Source organism: Dipodomys ordii, unplaced genomic scaffold, assembly GCF_000151885.1.
Source record: "Dipodomys ordii isolate 6190 unplaced genomic scaffold, Dord_2.0 Scaffold102, whole genome shotgun sequence".
Lineage (NCBI taxonomy): Eukaryota > Metazoa > Chordata > Mammalia > Rodentia > Heteromyidae > Dipodomys > Dipodomys ordii.
Window position 1 is genome coordinate 1,937,929 of NW_012267318.1, and position 17,470 is coordinate 1,955,398.

The following is a 17,470-nucleotide window of genomic DNA, read 5'->3' on the forward strand; positions in this document are numbered from 1 at the left end:
CGGAAGTGGCACTGTGGCTCAAGTGGTAGAGTGCTAGCCTTGAGCTGAAGAGCTGAGGGACAGTGCCCAGGCCCAGAGTTCAGGCCCATGACCGGACCCAAAAACAAAACAAAAAAAAAACCAAGGCTGAAATATATTACACACATAAGAGAAGGTGATTGGAACATGTGGCAGAAATTGAAGTGATGTAGTATAACCACAATAAGCTGAAGAATTCAAAAGGCTAATATAGATAGATTTTTCTCTAGACTTTTTGGAGGGGATATCAATCTGCCAACCCTCCTATTTTGGACTTCTGGCCTTCAGAACTGTATGAGAATAAATTACCGTTAATGGTAAGCTACCACCTTTGTGGTGATTGTTCCAGCAGCCAATAGGAAATTGATAAAATATACTAGCAATAGTCAATCATAAGGTAAAATTAAAACTATACCATATTAACATAAAAATTATATAAAATTTGAATCTTAGGAGCTTGGTTCAAAGCCAACTCAGGGTAGGAAAGTCTGGGAGACTCTTATCTCCAATTAACTACCAAAAAGCTGGAAGCTCAAATGGCAAAGCAAAAAAGTTGTGGGACACTACCCAGGCCCTAAGTTCTAACTCTTAAGGATCATTGTGACAAAGGGTATGAACATTTAAAATTAAGAAACAACATTGAGAAGAATTAAAGACCTAAATTTGGGGAGACTCAGTAATTGCTAAGGTGTCAGTTCCCAAAATCGATGAGATCTGAGATAATTTATAAAATGAAGTCTTGGCATATTATTAAGTAGAAACCAGAGACTTTATTCCATTATTTGTATGAAAATGAAAAGGATTGTTAAGCCAGAGCAATTTAAAACAAGATGAAAAAGATGTAGTGCTTATATTACCTGAATTACTTTTATAGTAGCTGCACTGAACAAGACAATGTGACATTGACATAAAGTTAAACAGATCTTTCTCCACTGAATAGAGAGTTTCTTTATTGAAATTAACTTGTGAGTTAAGTTTCCGGACACTATTCAGTGGAGAAAGATCCTTTTAGGAAATTATGTTAGAACAGTTGAAAATACATGTGCTTAGAAAGAAAAATGTTCTAAAATGAGATCATAGGCTTAAATAAATGTAAAGTATAAAGCTACAAAATGCAGGAAGAAACGAGTAAAATGTCTGTGGCTTTGATTAGGTAAATGTTTAGATTTATGGATCTATTAAAAAGAAAGAAAATATTTGTAAATCATGTGACAAAGGGAATTTTGTCTAGAATATATAAAGAACTCTCAAAGTAACACAATAGAGAACAAAACATTTAATAAAATGACCCCAACATGTTAACACTTTATCAAAGAAGGGATAGAATAGCTAATATTATTATTAATAATAAACAGTAGTACATAGTCATAAGAAGTGCAGATTTAGCTGGGCTCTGTGGCTCACGCCTGTAATCCTAGCTATTCAGAAGGCTGAGATCTGAGGATCATGGTTCAAAGCCACCCAGGCAGGAAAGTCTGTGAGACTCTTTATCTCCAATAAACCACTCAAAAACCGGAAGTGGTGCTGTAGCTCATGGTAGTGTGCTTGCCTTGAGCTGAAGAGCTCACCTTGAGCTGAAGAGTGCAGTGATAGTGCCCAGACCCAGAGCTCAAGCCCCACGACTGACCCCCCGCCCCCCCAAAATGCAGATTTAAGCCAAAAAATGTCGAATATGACAGTGAATAGATATGTTATCTCAGCAGTTGAGAGTTCCAGTCAAGCTTGTGTTTCAGAAAATAAAAACTCAGTGCATAATCATATATGAGTACATAACTAGGATGTTTAAAATGAAAAATACGTTGGTTTTTTGGTTTTGTTTTATTTTTGTTTTTTGTCGGTCATGGGGCTTGAACTCTGGGCCTGGGCACTGTCCCTCAGCTCTTCAGCTCAAGGCAAGCACTCTACCAACTTGAGCTACAGCGCCACTTCCAAAGCATACATTCTTGAGAACAGAGAAACCTGTTCTCCTATACAGCACTTTAGGAAATAATGAAACAGGACAACTAGTTTCTTTAAAAAGGTTATGTATAGTCTGGGTGCTATTGGCTCACGCATTCATGAGTCTGAGATTTGAGGGTTGAGATTGAAAGCCTCCCTGGGCAGGAAAGTCCATGAGACTTTATCTCCAATTAACTACCAGAAAAGTGGAGCTGTGGCTCAAAGTGGTAGAGCACTAGTCTTGAGCAGAAAAGCTCAGGAACAGCATGTAGTCCCTGAGTTCATGCCTTCTGGCTGTTATGTGTTCATACTTATAACGTGTAAGTATTCAATGTTGATAATTAAGCAGAAGTAACAAAATATATGTACATAAAAGGACCAGTATGTGATTGCTTATAGTAACTTAATTTGTAATAACTCAAAATTGGGAAAATCTAGTAGATGAAGGGATTAACAAATTGTGTTACTGTTTGGTAATATTGTTGATTACTGATCAAATATTATAGATGGAAAGGAATAGATGACTCTGATGCAGAATAAAAAAGAAGCCAGCTGAAAAACTTAGAGGCATATACAATTGGTTTATATGTAATTCTAGAAAATTCAAATTTACAGTGACTTAAAGTTGATCAGTTATTTGGAAACATGATGGTAAAAAAAAGTTTGAAGAAGGGCTTTAAAGAAGTTTAGAAAAACTTAGTGATGGATGTATTGAGTAAATGTATTTGGATAATGGCTTTAGGGCTGTGTATATTATGAGTTATCAAAACTTGTATATGAGCAATTATTTCAATTATAAATGGAGATGCTAAGAAAAGGTTCTAGTTCACTCAATATCTTAGATGATAACATCTTAATAAAGTCATTAAAGCTGGATAAACTGAGTTCATTTTTGAGAAGCTAAATATTATGCAAGGTAGTTTGTAGGGTCATAAGTTTTCAGTGTGTTTTTCAAAACCCCGAACAATAGTAGAGAATTCAAGTAGTTTCTTGGTCATTCTTCCATCACTATGAAACAACTTTGTTTTGCTTTGCTATACAATATATTTTACAGTATCATGTAAAATGTATTTTCATTCAATGTGAACCTGTTCCTGTTTTTCTAATTAGAAATATAATGGATGTCTGTTTATCTTAATTGCCCTACATATTTTACTGGGTCCTTACTTTATGGATACCTTACTAAAGTCTGCTTTTAATAATGTCCACTGGGTATTAAGAACTGCATTTTACTTAAAAAACATGTTTGTTTTGGGTAATGTGATAGTATCAACTTGTATTTAACTTGGGGTTAGAACCCCATCAAAAAATTACTTCATTAGTAAATGAACCTATATTGATCAGTTGTCTATTGATGGTTATCAGTTGGGTTATGTGGTTGTCTGGATTTAATGCTATCTCATTTAAGATATAATCAATGATGTAATACTACTTTTGTGTGTGCTGGTACTGAGGCTTGAACTCAAGAGTCTAGCGCTCTATAACTTGGCTTTTATACTCAAGGGTGACATCCTCCCAGTGTCACTTCTGGACTTTTTGTGCTAGTTAATTGGATAAGAGGCTCTGGGATTTGTCCTGGCAACTTCTAGCAAGAACTGGCTTTGAATCTTAATCCTCAAATCTCAGCCTCTTGAACAATGAGGATTATAGTTGGGAGCCACTGGCACCTGGCCTATAAATAATTCTTGTAACATGTCAAAGTTGTATGCCTGCTGTTTTCACTAAGTTTTTATAGTTTTAATAAATTTATTTATATTTTAAGTCAGTAATATTAAAATAATTTTAAACTAGTAATATTTTAAGAATGAATCTTTATATTGTAATCATTATTTTAAGGAGTTTTATGGGGCTGGGAAGGTGGCTACATGGTAGAATGCTTGCCTAGCATGCATGAAACCCTGGGTTTGATTCCTTAGTACCACATACACAGAAAAAGCCGTAAGTGGCGCTGTGGCTCAAAGTAGAGTGCTATCCTTGAGCAAAAGAACCTTGGGGTCGGTGCCTAGGCCCTGGGTTCAAGCCCCATGACTGGCCAAAAAAAAAAAAATTTTTTTTACCATGAAAAATACTTTGGGTTAGTTTAAAGATATTTGAGAGCTAATCTAGCTGCAGTTAATTTACTTACACTGTTTGTTCTTTATAGATTTCTTCCCTACATGGTGTCATTATTGATATAACCTAAATCATATATAGGACTGTTTCTCCTTTTCTCTCTGGTATCAATTCCTGCAGAAGAATAAAACAAATACCTAAACCATCCACTTAAGGACTTTCTTCGGAAAGGAAGCTGTTCTTTTAAGTTTCAGTTTTTAGGTTATTTATTTATTTGGTCTGGGTCCTAAGGCTTGAACTTTTTGCTCAAAGCTAGTGCTCTACTACTTGAACTTCAGCTCCACTTCAAGCTTTTTGCTGGTTAATTGGAGATAAGAATCTCACAGACTTCAGTCCTCAGATTTCACCTTTCTGAGTAGCTAGGATTACAGGCATAAGCCACCAGCACTTGGCTCAAAGCTCTTATTTTAAATTCCAACCCACTGTTGAGTAGGTTTTGGACATCTGTGGTTATCTCTAGAAATTGCAATTAATGTGTTAACTTTAATAGTTTCATTAATTGTGTTAACTTTAATAGTTTCATTAATTGTAATATACTGTAATGAATTTGAAAGCTCTTTAAGTTTGTTATAAAATTCTATTTATGATTGGTTAAAAACACAATGAGCTTTTGTCTCTATTTTCTTCTTTATAGTCCTGTAAAAATAGGCTTTCAAAATAAATTAAAATAGGTTTAAGTTGGAGAAGCTCAGTTTCAAACCCAGATAGTCTGGTATTCATTGTAATTATAGCACATATATGAAAAGCTGTTTATTTCTCAGCAAGATTCTAAAAATGTTACATGTGTATATTATTTCTTATCCAATTTTGCTGTCTCCCTAGGAATTCATTAGTTCTAAAGTCTCATTTCGTAGGCATCTCTACTCCTAAGTTATGTGATAATTTTATTTTGACTGTCTTCTCTAAGGATAGATTTAGGGTTAACTGCTGCACATGAGATCTGATGGACTTACTTGTCCTTTCTGCAACCATTTATTTTTTATTTTTTTGGCCAGTCCTGGAGCTTGAACTCAGGGCCTAGGCACTGTCCTTGAGCTTCTTTTGCTCAAGGCTAGCACTCTACCACTTGAGCCATAGTGCCACTTCTGGCTTTTTCTGTGTATGTGGTACTGAGGAATCAAAACCAGGGTTTCATGCATGCTAGGTACACACTTTACCAGTGAGCTACATTCCCAGTCCCCAATGTATTCTTTTGTAGCAGGAAGTACTGCATTAGTAAAATGCCATGGTTTGTTTTCTTTTCCAGAAATTCTTTGGCCATCCCTTAGAGAACATGTCATTCTTTCAGAGAAACTTCAGAATCTGAAAGAGTTAAAAAATAAATTTATATATAAAACTTTTTTTTCTTTTTGGAATATACATTTTAGCTTAGCCTGGTATTTCATATCTTTGATGTATAAGTAGTAGAGACTTGTTCTCTTTTTGAGGTGTATTTTACGTAACCATATACTTAGAAATTCCATATTTTATTAATATGTGTCTTATTTTCTCTGACTCATAATTGTTAATGCTAGTTATACTTAGATTAGCCCATTGACTCATTATCTCTAAATTGTCCATTTGAACTCTGGTGATTTAAAATATCATTCATACCAAATAAAGAGGTTGTTTTGGTAGTGCTTAGTTGCTTATTTTTTTTTTTTTATCTCGTGTAGAAATGAAACCAGACATGAATTTAATGTAGTTTGATAAGGCCAGAAGAACAATCAATGCCATAATATCTCTGAAAAAAAGTATTTTTAGTGTAGAAAGATTCATGTGATATTTTGTAGGTATTGGGTCCTCTGTATTTAACTTTTCCTATTTCCTAATTGTTCCTATATATTGTTTTTCAGTCTTTTTCTTGTCTTTGTCCTATTAGCGAAATACATGCCACTGTATTGTCAAAATGTGTGTGCTTACAAAGAAAGAAGTGATTGATTTTGAAAGGAAGGCACTTTTAACCTTTATCTGTTAGAAGTGGTTTAAAAATACTAAAATTGAAACTTGTGTTTAGTTTTTTGTTTTGGGTCCGTTGTGGGTTTAGTTTTTTGTTTTTTTTTTTTGGTCGGTCATGGGGGCTGAACTCTGGGCCTGGGCGCTATCCCTCAGCTCTTCAGCTCAAGGCTAGCACCCTACCACTGGAGCCACAGCTCCACTTCTGGCTTTTTTCTGCTTATGTGGTGCTGAGGAATTGAACCCAAGACCTCATGCATGTGAGGCAAGCACTCTACCACTGAGCCAACTTCCTAGCCCGAAACTTGTGTTTAGTTTTGAGGTCATTTTAATCTCCTACTTCTCTAAAATGTTAGCGTAGTTTGATAAGATGACAATAAAGGCAAAGTTTACGTTGGGCAGAGATTAAAATTCTACAAATGAAAGGTTTAGATTTTAAAGTGGATTTTCAAGTTTGCTTTCACAAGTGTAATTGTACACTAACACCTAAAAATTAAAACCCTTGCAAATACTATTATTAAAATGGTTACTCTGTAAGAAAAGCACTGTAGAATAATACCGAGTAGAGACAAGCATTTTTTTGGGGGGTCCAGAAGTGTGTTAACTTCTATATTTGATTTTTAAATAGACACCAAATCCTACTGCAAGCGAGTTTATTCCTAAAGGAGGATCAACCTCCAGGCTGAGTAACGTGTCCCAGTCAAATATGTCTGCCTTCTCTCAAGTTTTCTCTCACCCATCCATGGGAAGCCCTGCTACTGCTGGATTAGCACCAGGTAAGTTGAGTAATTATTTCCAGTGAGTTCCAGATACGAATCTGTAAGCATCATTTATTTTTTTTAATTTGTCAGAACAGAAATTGTATATTTCAATTAATTACTTTAAAACACATTATATATATATATATATATATATATATAAGTTTTATGTTTTAGCTTTTGGTACCTCAAACCAGATATATAATTGAGAATTCTAAAACAAAATTTAAATATCAAGCAATTATATGTGAGGATTTTTTTAAAGAAAAAAATAAACTTAAAGATGTTTGTTTAGAAAAAATTCTGAATCTTGGTGTTTCCCTAGTTTTAAAAGCATCAGCGGTGCTCTTTCAACCTTGTATAAAGATACAGAAATAGAGGAAATATTAATGTGTATATATGACTCAAAGCCTTCCTTTTGTACTGTTTTTTTTTAAGTAGTCCCATGTCATTTCAAACATATCTTTTCAGATGTTTTTAGATGAATTCTAAATACCTCTCAGATGTTTGATTACAAATGCTGTATTAATAATTTAAAATTGGATAAAATATTTGAAACAGTAGGAAAACCATGCAACATCAGGAATCATTGTAGTTAGGAAAATTTACATCCCAATCATTGTCTTTCTGATATATACATAATGGCAGAAGAATTGAGCAAATGCACTTGTACTTTTTGTTTTGTTTTGTTTTGTTGATTGTCGGCTTGAACTCAGGGCCTGGCACTGTCTCTGAGCCTCTTTGTGCTCAGGGTAAGTGCTGTACAATTTGAGCACAGCACCACTTTCAGTTTTTGAGTGGTTAGTTGAGATAAGATTCTCAGGGGACTTTTCTACCTGGGCTGGCTTTAAACTGAGATCCTCAGATTTCAGCCTCTTGAGTAGCTAGCTAGGATTATAGGTGTATGTGCCTGGCTGTTCCTGGGGTTTTGAACATAGTTCAAGGTGACCTTTTGAGGGACACATAATCCTTCAAAGTCTTTTATCTTAAAAATTCACACTATAATGAATATCATTTTTAACGTAAAAATATGAAAAATGTCTTAGATAATGAACATTGTCCATTCCCACTAGTGCATGCCTTGGTTTGGAATGCAAGGTAAACATATTGCTGAGTAGGTTATTGTTGAGTAGGTTATTATCCTGCGATATATTTCAGCTGCATACACAGATTGTTTCTGTATCCTGTACCAGAAAATCATCACTTTGTCTTGGACAAAACTAAAATGAAACAAATGAAATACTTGTATACTAAAACAAAACCAAAAGACTTAGCTTTATCATTTGAGAGCTAGACTGCCTCCACAGCTTAATTCAACGAAGTGAATCTTGGTTTGATACATCTGCATCAATATCTACATTAATAAGAATGGTAGAAGATAAAAGATTGCAGTATTGAGTACAGCATCTGTCTTAGCAAATAAAGTATGAGTGACCCAGAACTTGTGTTGCTAAAACTTTTATCAGTACTCACTTTCTTTCTCTCTTGCTGTCCCTACTCATCCCCTTGTACCTTAACTCCTTCCACTTGTCCCTTTACTATGTTTTCTACCATGTTCTTTTTTTGGGGGGGGGGCTGATCGTGGGGCCTGAACTCTGGGCCTGGGCGCTTTCCCTCAGCTCTTCAGCTCAAGGCTAGCACTCTACCACTTGAGCCACAGCGCCACTTCCAGCTTTTTTCTTTTTGCTTATGTGGTGCTGGGGAATCGAACCCAGGGCCTCATGCATGCAAGGCATGCACTCTACCACTGAGCCACCTTCCCAGCCCCTGATTTATTTTTTTAATAAGTTTTTTTATTGTGAAAATATTGTACAGAGGGGTAACAGTTACATGAGCAAGGTAATGAGTACATTTCTTATCAAGCATTGTTGCCTCCTATGTTTTTCCCCTACCATCTCTTCTTTCCCTACTATCGATTTATAAATGAAGAAAAGAGTCATAGTGACTTTAGCATTTACATGTACTTATTTGGTAAAGATGGGGAACATACAACATTTTGGACCATTAAATATATTTTTGTTGCAAATTATTGTGGTAAATTGATTTAGAGAGAAGAATAATTATTGTACTAAACTCAGCATTATTAACAATCATTTTAAAAACAATTTTGTTATGGGGCTTTTGTTCTGTGTTCTCTGATTGGATTCAGGATCTCAGACATGCTAGGCAAGTGTATTACCACTTAGTCATATACTGGCCTGTTTAGGTTTTTTTTTTTTTAAGTAGTTATAGACAGTGGTTCTAATTCAAGAAATTAAATTTTAGAAATACAATGCATCAAGATCGATGTCATCCCTTCTGTGTTCTTTTGTCACCCCTTCTGTGTTCTCCCCCATTTCTCCCAACCTTTCCTATATTCTCAGGTTTTGTTATAAAGGATGAACATGAGGAGAATACTTTTTTTTTTTTTTTGATCGGTCGTGGGGCTTGAACTCTGGGCCTGGGCGCTGTCCCTCAGCTCTTCAGTTCAAGGCGAGTGCTCTACCACTTGAGCTACAGCGCCATTTCTGGATTTCTGGTGGTTTATTGGAGATAGGAGTCTCACGGTCTCTCCTGCCTGGGCTGGCTTTGAACCACAATCCTCAGATCTCAGCCTCCTGAGTAGCTAGGATTACAGGCGTGAGCCACCAGCGCCCGGCTTGAGGAAAATACTTCTTATATCTGTTTTATGAGATACTGAACAACCATTTAATACAGTCTGAAGGTGATAGTGCCACATTGATGAGTCAACTGGCCAATACTGTTCTTTTTATTTTTATCTTGGCAAACACATTGAAGGGATGAGTTGGGATGGGAAAGAAGGAAAAATGAATATTTACTCAGTCTTGCTCACAGAAAAACCAAAATATTTAAATTAATTAATTAATTAATTTTTTGGTGGTTGTGGGGCCTGAGCCTGGACACTGTCCTTGAGCTCTTCAGCTCAAGGCTAGCACTCTACCACTTGAGCCACAGCACCACTTCTGGCTTTTTCTGCTTGTGTGGTGCTGAGGAATTGAACCCGGGGCCTCATGTATGCAAGGCAAGCACTGTACCACTGAGCACCTTCTATTATGTTGACAAGACCCCTTTTAGTTTTAAAATTATGTGCTAAAAATAATAAAGCTCTGATTCTTTAGCTCTGTGACATTTCATGTCACAGATGGGGAAATGGAGGTTTAATGTATCTAAATTGCATTGTAGTTGACTTAGGTAGTAATATAATATTGATTATTCATCAAACTAGTCATAATACCCTATTATAAGAGCAATGAGATTCTTGACAAATTATTAATCTAGCTTCTGCTAAGTTACCTACAAGTTATGAAGATTTCATTAGCAGCAAGGCAACCTGGTCTACATATTAACAGTTTGAATGAAAATGAGACATGTGTTATGTCAAACTAAACTCTGTTTTGTCTTCTATCTGCTAGTATTAGTTGAATCGGATAAATCAAAATGTTTTCTTATTAGGCCTTTCAAGTTAACTTTATTAATTTGACTAGTTTTTGTTTGTATCCGTAAAATGAGTTGACTTCTAAGACTGTAAGATGAGAGAATTGGGGAAAATATTATTGAAACTAAACAAAATGTGTAGGTCAAACATGACCTCTAAAGACTGGAACACTATTGTAGATGAAGTTAAATCCACAGATGTATCTGGCTGTGTTATTATTGTGACATTTAATCTTAAGATTATACCATTGACAAAGTAGGAAACTTACCAATAGGGTGAATCTGTGGTTTTGTAAAGGATCTAAGCTTATATTTAAATTTTTACTATGTGTCTTTGGCTCTATATTTATATACCCAAGGCCTCAGTACTTGTGCGTGTGTGTGTGGTATGTGTGTGGTATGTCCCTGTCTGTGTGTCCATGTGTATCCTGAGGTTTGAATTCTGCGCCTGGGCATTGTCTCTATAAGTTCTTCTGCTCAAGGCTAGTGCTCTACCACTTGAGCATCAGTTCCACTTCATGGACTTTCCCACCTGGGCTGGCTTCAAGCAGCAATCCTCAAATAGCAGCCTCCTAAGTAGCTAGGACTACAGACAAGCCACCAGTGCCTGGCTGGACCTCAGTACTCTTAATCTATTACTTTTATGTAGTATAATTATTGATGCATATTTTTTAAACATCTCCATCATGAAGAGCATATAACTACAAATTTCCCTTGTAATTATTTTTCAATGCTTACCCTTATATATCAGTTCAGTGTGGTTACTTGTATAATTCTGCAATGAATTTACTTTGATGTTTCAGTCGGAACTGATTTCTCTGAATTATCTATACTTCTAATAGACATAATTTAGGATTGTCCTAGGTTATCAGTCTAGGTTTCCAAGGCATATTACACATCCAGGTTGCCTTAAGACAATGAGAACAGGCCATTTTTCATCACTACAAATGTAGAGGTGATTAATGCTTAATAAGTGCTTACTCATTTTATTACTCAAAATTTCTTTTTATCTTGGGAAATAATTCATTTTGCTCATGTTGTGCCCTGCCACTTGAGCCACACCTCCAGTTCCATGAGGAATAACTTTATAATTAATTCATGAGTATTTCTTAAGTGTAGTAAAGTTTAATGTTTCACTAAACTTGTATGAAAAGATTTAAAAAAAATCATAAATGCCCAGTTTTGAATAATAGTGAAATGAGGAACAAAAATGTGCCTGTTTAGAAAGTTTAATAGCATGAAAACTGAGTCATTGTGTGTTGTGAGATACTCTTCAGCATTCTTAAAAGCAGTTTTAAAGCATTTGTGTTTGCAATTGCATGTTTTCAGTTTTTGGTAACTACTTTGTTTTTCAGGTATATTCAGCAGAATCACTCAAAACTTTAAAAGGTTCTTTAGTTTTCTTCATTAAGAGGAGTTAGTAAAAACAACAACTATTAAGATCAGGTTTCCCCGAAAGTTTTTGTGAAGAGGAGCTTTTTCATTGCCCCTAGAAGGGGCTGCTGTGTATACATACGTGCAGATCCAGATTGTGATGTCCCAGGAAAGGTGGCTGACAGTAGAACTATAGGAACGTAACCAGGTTGGGAATGCCACCTGGCTATTTTCCTGTCCCAATTGGGAATTTCAGGAAACTGAGGCAAGACGTTTATGGCGCAGAGGGGAATGTGGCTGCTGCAGCTGGCTTGGAAACCTGTCAGGTAAGGATTAAGTAGTGACCAGTAGATAAAGACTACTGGTTGGGAAATCCTTGGTTAATGTGTCTTGCAAGAATGGAGAGTTCCTCTTGTGGACTTCTCAGTGTGAATTGCATTATCTTGACTGTCTTATCCCAAACTAAGGGGTAGGGGCTGGATGGGAGTGGGCAGGATTTCCCTTCAACTTATAGGTACAGACTCAGTGATCTACAACTGCAGCAGAGTTCCTGTGGCTTTTGGACTACTTTCATTGGAATATGACTCGATGGCCCTTAGAACATGGTACTTCGTTTCTTTTTTAGGGTCTTCATTTCTGTAAGATGAAGATAATATTAGGTGATTGGAAAAGTCTTTTAAATCTTAAAGTTCTGTTCTTCAGTGATGTAGGTTTATAGGAAATTGAGGACAGTAAAGTAAAAGACAAATGAACACAGTTTAGAAACAGCAAAAAGGGAAGAAGAGTGTAATTGTTAGATTTTAGAAGGATTTTAAATGGGACATGGGCTTTTGGTAAATTCTGTGTAGATAGAAAATTCTACACATTTACCTTTTTGCTTCATAGGTAAGAGTCCTGTTTCAGTAATACAAGATTAACCTGGGGTGAACAGAGAATTTGAGTGGTTTGGAATGACCTGAAAGGCAGAGACTATGTGAATTAATTAGTGCTTGAGAACATTCATGAATCTTAGCTCAATGTGGAGAATTAAAAGTTAGTGGGTTTGCTTTGTTTTGTTTTCTGTTCTCTACAAATCAAATTGGTTTGGAGCCCTAGAAACCATTTCTGTATCTTTTGATTTACTGGCACCTAATGCATTGTAATTGTCCAGTGGAGATATAGTATTTGATGAACAAATCCATCATGCCCTGTGTTAACCTGTACAGTTGTGAACAGTCCTCAACTTTTTTTTTTTTTTTTTTTGGTGCTAGTCCTGGAACTTGAACTCGGGCCCTGGGTGCTGTCCTTGGGCTTTTGTGCTCAAGGCTAGCACTCTACTACTACTTGAACCACAGCGTCACCTGCAGTGTTTTTGTTTTTTAACTGGAAATGAGAGTCTCATGGATTTTCTTGCCCAGGTTGACTTTGAACTGCAATTCTTAAATCTCAGTCAGAGTAGCTAGGATTACAGGTGTGAGCTACCAGTGTCCAGCTAGGCCTCTATTTCTTTTAGATAATTCTTCAACTGTCCCTTCACTCTAAGCTTCATTTTTTGTCTTTCATATGTGCAGTAGAGCATGTGGGAAGAGATATAGTAAAAGAGTTATAGATGTAGCCTGTTCAAATCCCTAGCACACGTAGACTTGTAAACCCTTACTATGAATGCTAGTGAATGCCTGGATGTGAATTGAATTTTTAGTTCTAGATTCTTTAGTTTCCTCCTCTCCCCCCCCCCCATTGGTGGTAAGGAGTCACTCTACCACTTGAGTCATACCCCCAGTTCTTTTTTGCTTTTGCCATTTTTGTGATATTGTTTAAGTTTGTTTGTTGGTAACTGTTTTTTCCTTCTAACAGCTCAAATAGCTGGGATGACAGGCATGTACCATCAAACTCAGCCTGTTGGTTGAGATAGAAATTTACTAACTTCCCCTAAGCTGGTCTTGAATAAAAACCTTAAGAGTGGTGTTCCTAGAAATAGAAACTGGTAGCTAATAGTTGTGTGATTGGGATGAGCAGTGTTCCTTTGATAAAATAGTATATAGATAAATAGGATTTATTATGTTTTTAGTCACCGACTACTTGGCTTACTATGGGCCGTAAATCTTGTCATCCACAGTCTGAAGTAATGGTGGTTAAACTTCTACAACAAATTGATCACAAGTATAGTTACTAAATATGACAAAAGGCCATATCTTGCTTTGTAAGTATGAGACAAGTTCAGATTAGTTAGGACCCTCCTGTACACAGCATGTCATTGTTAAGCCAAGTGACCTTTTAGCATTCCTCTAGTCAGCTAGAAGGAAGGAGGCATGGAGGAATATGAATGGAAAACTTGGAAGCCATATGCAAATTACTCTATAAACTCTGGATTTAATGGTTTTTTTTCTAAACTTTTTTTTGTCTTTTCTTTTTTGGTACTGGGGATCGAACCCAGGATGTTGTAATGCTTTTAAAAGTAGCTAGGACACACACACACACACACACACACACACACACCCAGGATGTTGTAATGCTTTTAAAAGTAGCTAGGACACACACACACACACACACCAGGATGTTGTAATGCTTTTAAAAGTAGCTAGGACACACACACACACACGAACCCAGGATGTTGTAATGCTTTTAAAAGTAGCTAGGACACACACACACACACACACACACGAACACAGGATGTTGTAATGCTTTTAAAAGTAGCTAGGACACGCACACACACACACTTTGTTCTAATCTTGGGGCTTGAACTTGGGTCCTGGATGCTGTCAATGAATTCCTGAGATCCTCAGATCTCAGCCTCCTGAGTAGCTACGATTACAGGTATGAGCCACTAGCTCCAGACTGAATCTACTTTTTGGGGGGGGGGCGGGGGTCAGTCATGGGGCTTGAATGCAGGGCCTGGTTGCTGCCCCTGAGCTCTTTTGCTTAAGGCTAGTGCTCTACCACTTTGACCCACAGGGCCACTTCCAGTTTTTAAGTAGTTAATTGGAGATGAGAGTCTCATAGAAAATTTTCTGTCTGGGTTGGCTTTTCTGTCCAGGTTGGCTTGGAACCATGATCCTCAGATCTCAGCCTCTTGAGTAGCTAGGATTATAGGCATGAGCCACCACTCTGGCATGTATTTACTTTTAAAATATCATCAAGCAGATCTAGTAACCAAATTAATAGTTGTCATCCATAGAAATGAGTCTTTCCATCATAGTTGATTTTTTTCTTACTAGATGATTATAGTTTTAATCATTAGAAATTTTTATTTTTACTAATGTTTTGCTAGAAAGATTACCAAATTTTACTGTTTGCTTCTTTTAGGCAAACTTGTTTTGTTGATTCCTGCTGAACGCTGTGTGCCTCAAATAATTGTATTGAACCAGAATATGTTTTAGGTACCAGAGTTGTAGAGTACTTTGTTTCAATATTATATAATTATTTAGATTCTTTATTCTTTTCATTGGCCTTCTGCTCCAGTATATTTAGATTTTAGCTTCTTAAAGGTAAGGATTTTCTTTTCCCTAAATCTAATCAAGTGCCTAAAAGTAGCATCTTCAATAGTCTTACTCAAGAAAGTGTATATGAACCATTTTGGTCTTTTATTTTAATTACTTGTTGACCTGTTATTGATGATGCTGTTTATTAATATTCTTAACTTGAGGACAGTACCTTCTAAAATTTGAGATTCTATCTACTCAGAGACTTTTTAAAACCCAACACTTGATGGGTTGTATGTCCAGAGTTGCTGGTTTTTAGTAGGTTTGGAGGAGTCAAAAGATTTGCTTTCCTAAGGTGTTTACTACTGCTGTGGCTGCTGCTTTGCTATTGCTACATATCCTGGAACAGTGTTTTAAAATTAGCTCCTTTATTTAGGTTTTTAATGTCTTCTATTTCCTTTGGAAACTCCTCTTCTTCCTCCTCTTAATCTGCTGAAAGCTAAGAACACAAATGAATTTTAATACTTCACTTTCAGTTAAGAGATTTTTTTTTTTTTTTTTTTGTCGGTCGTGGGGGCTGAACTCTGGGCCTGGGTGCTGTCTCTTAGCTCTTAGCTCAAGGCTAGCACTCTACGACTTGAGCCACAGTGCCACTTCGGCTTTTTCTGCATATGTGGTGCTAAGGAATCGAACCCAGGGCCTCATGCATGCAAAGCAAGCACTCTACCACTGAGCCATCTTCCCAGCCCCACGAGAAATATTTTGAATCAAGTACTTGATTGTTGCATGTGAACTAGGTACATGGGCATTAGATTATCCTTTGAGGCTAGTTTTACTTCATTTTTTATTTGTGTTGCTCTTCTGAATAACTGAAGTTATGTTGAATTCATTGTTGCAGGGGTTATTGAAGCTCAATGAAGATCACAATACAATAAAACTGGGCATCAGGGATTTCTACTTTGGTAATGTTAATAGGACAAAATAATTTAATTATATGACATCTAATAAAGTTTTTCAGACTGCTTGGAAAATAAGTAGTTTAAATTCTGTGGCTATTTAAAGTCTCCCTCCCTCCTTTCCTCCCTCCCTCTCTCTCTCCCTCCTTCCTTCTTTTCCCCCTTCCTCCCTTCCTCCCTCCCTCCCTTCCATTTGAATTTTTGACTCGTCTTGTGTATTTAGGCAGCAGTTTGACCATACATGGTTCAAGAACATTCAAACAATAAGTCAAATATAAAAAGATACTAAAGATTGGTCTTTAACATCAATATTAATACCATGCTTGCTGATCATCTCTGGTATAAAACAAATACATGGGATGCTTCATAAATTTGCTTGCTATCCTTATATGGGGGCCATGCTAATCTCTGTATTTTTTCCCCAATTTTTGTAGTGAATGCAGGGAAAAGAAGTGCATTCAGTGTAAGCTGAACCAAACTCTCAATGTTGTATTTGAATATGTGTGTTTTAAAACTGTCACAAGCAAGGTATGGGGACATGCTGTATAGTCACAGTGCTTAGGAAGCTGCAGCAAGAGGATCACAAGATTGAGTCTAGCTTTTTCTTTAATAGTGTAGTCTGCCATGAGTCTAAATTTTGGGTGTTTCATTAATGGAAAATTGTTATTACACCGTACAAATAGTACTGCTTTTAATGATAGCTATTTTTTGACTTATTCCCTCTGTGATAAATGTGCAGATAGAAGAAGCTCTACTAGTTGAAACTTTAGAAAGAAAAATAGATGAAATGCATATTTCACTGAGAATTCAATTTTCATACAAGTAAAAACAAATGATATTCACAGTGTTCGATATTCTTTTCAGTGTTAGGCAAGAATCAGATTTCAAGACGAAATTACTTGTTTGAGATGAGAAAATAATCTTGTCAAAATTCATTTCATTTAATTATATTTTTTCATTCCCTTCATCTTTCCTCTTATACTTCCTTTTCTGCCTCATCCTTCCCTCTCTCCTTTAATTTGTAATTAGTTTGTGCTATTGGGGTCAGAATCGGAGGCTTGTGAATGTTAGGCCAATTGAGTAACAGCCTCAGGCCCCTCAGTTGTTTATGCCCCCTTTTGTCATGTTGTTCTAAAGTCATAATCTGGTAATAGAAAAGTAACATTTATAAGTAAGATTGCTTGGGAAATTATGCCTCTATTTGATAATAGTTGATCAATGTAAATCCTACTATTCTATCAATGAGTTTTTAGGTTAAACCCATTCTGAATTTTTTACTAATATTTACAGATTAGGATAGTATGTTCTTACACTTTTTTTCTTCAAGCATAATATTAATAAACTTAATAGTAGAATTTCAAATAAGTAATTCTGAAAAGCAGTCTTTTGATGTAATTGGAAGAATCATAGTAGTTTTGTATGGTTACCTTTTTTTTTTTTGTCGGTTGTGGGACTTGAACTCTGGGCTTGGGCACTTTCCCTGAGCTCTTCAGCTCAAGGCTAGCACTCTACCACTTGAGTCACAGAGCCACTTCCAGTTTTCTGG

The 17,470-nt window shown here is 36.2% G+C and overlaps 1 protein-coding gene across 3 annotated transcripts in view; it reads left to right on the forward strand.

Moving 5' to 3' along the window:
* Pan3 (PAN3 poly(A) specific ribonuclease subunit) overlaps positions 1 to 17,470 on the forward strand; it is a 141,973-nt gene that overhangs the window by 52,522 nt on the left and 71,981 nt on the right. For all 3 annotated transcript variants that reach the window (XR_001175485.1, XM_013027304.1, XM_013027305.1), the window contains one exon: positions 6,632 to 6,779. Coding sequence is in view for 2 of the 3 variants with exons in the window: in XM_013027304.1 (XP_012882758.1) it covers positions 6,632 to 6,779 (148 nt within the window). In the remaining variant the exon portion in view is untranslated. The remainder of the gene's footprint in view (positions 1 to 6,631; positions 6,780 to 17,470) is intronic.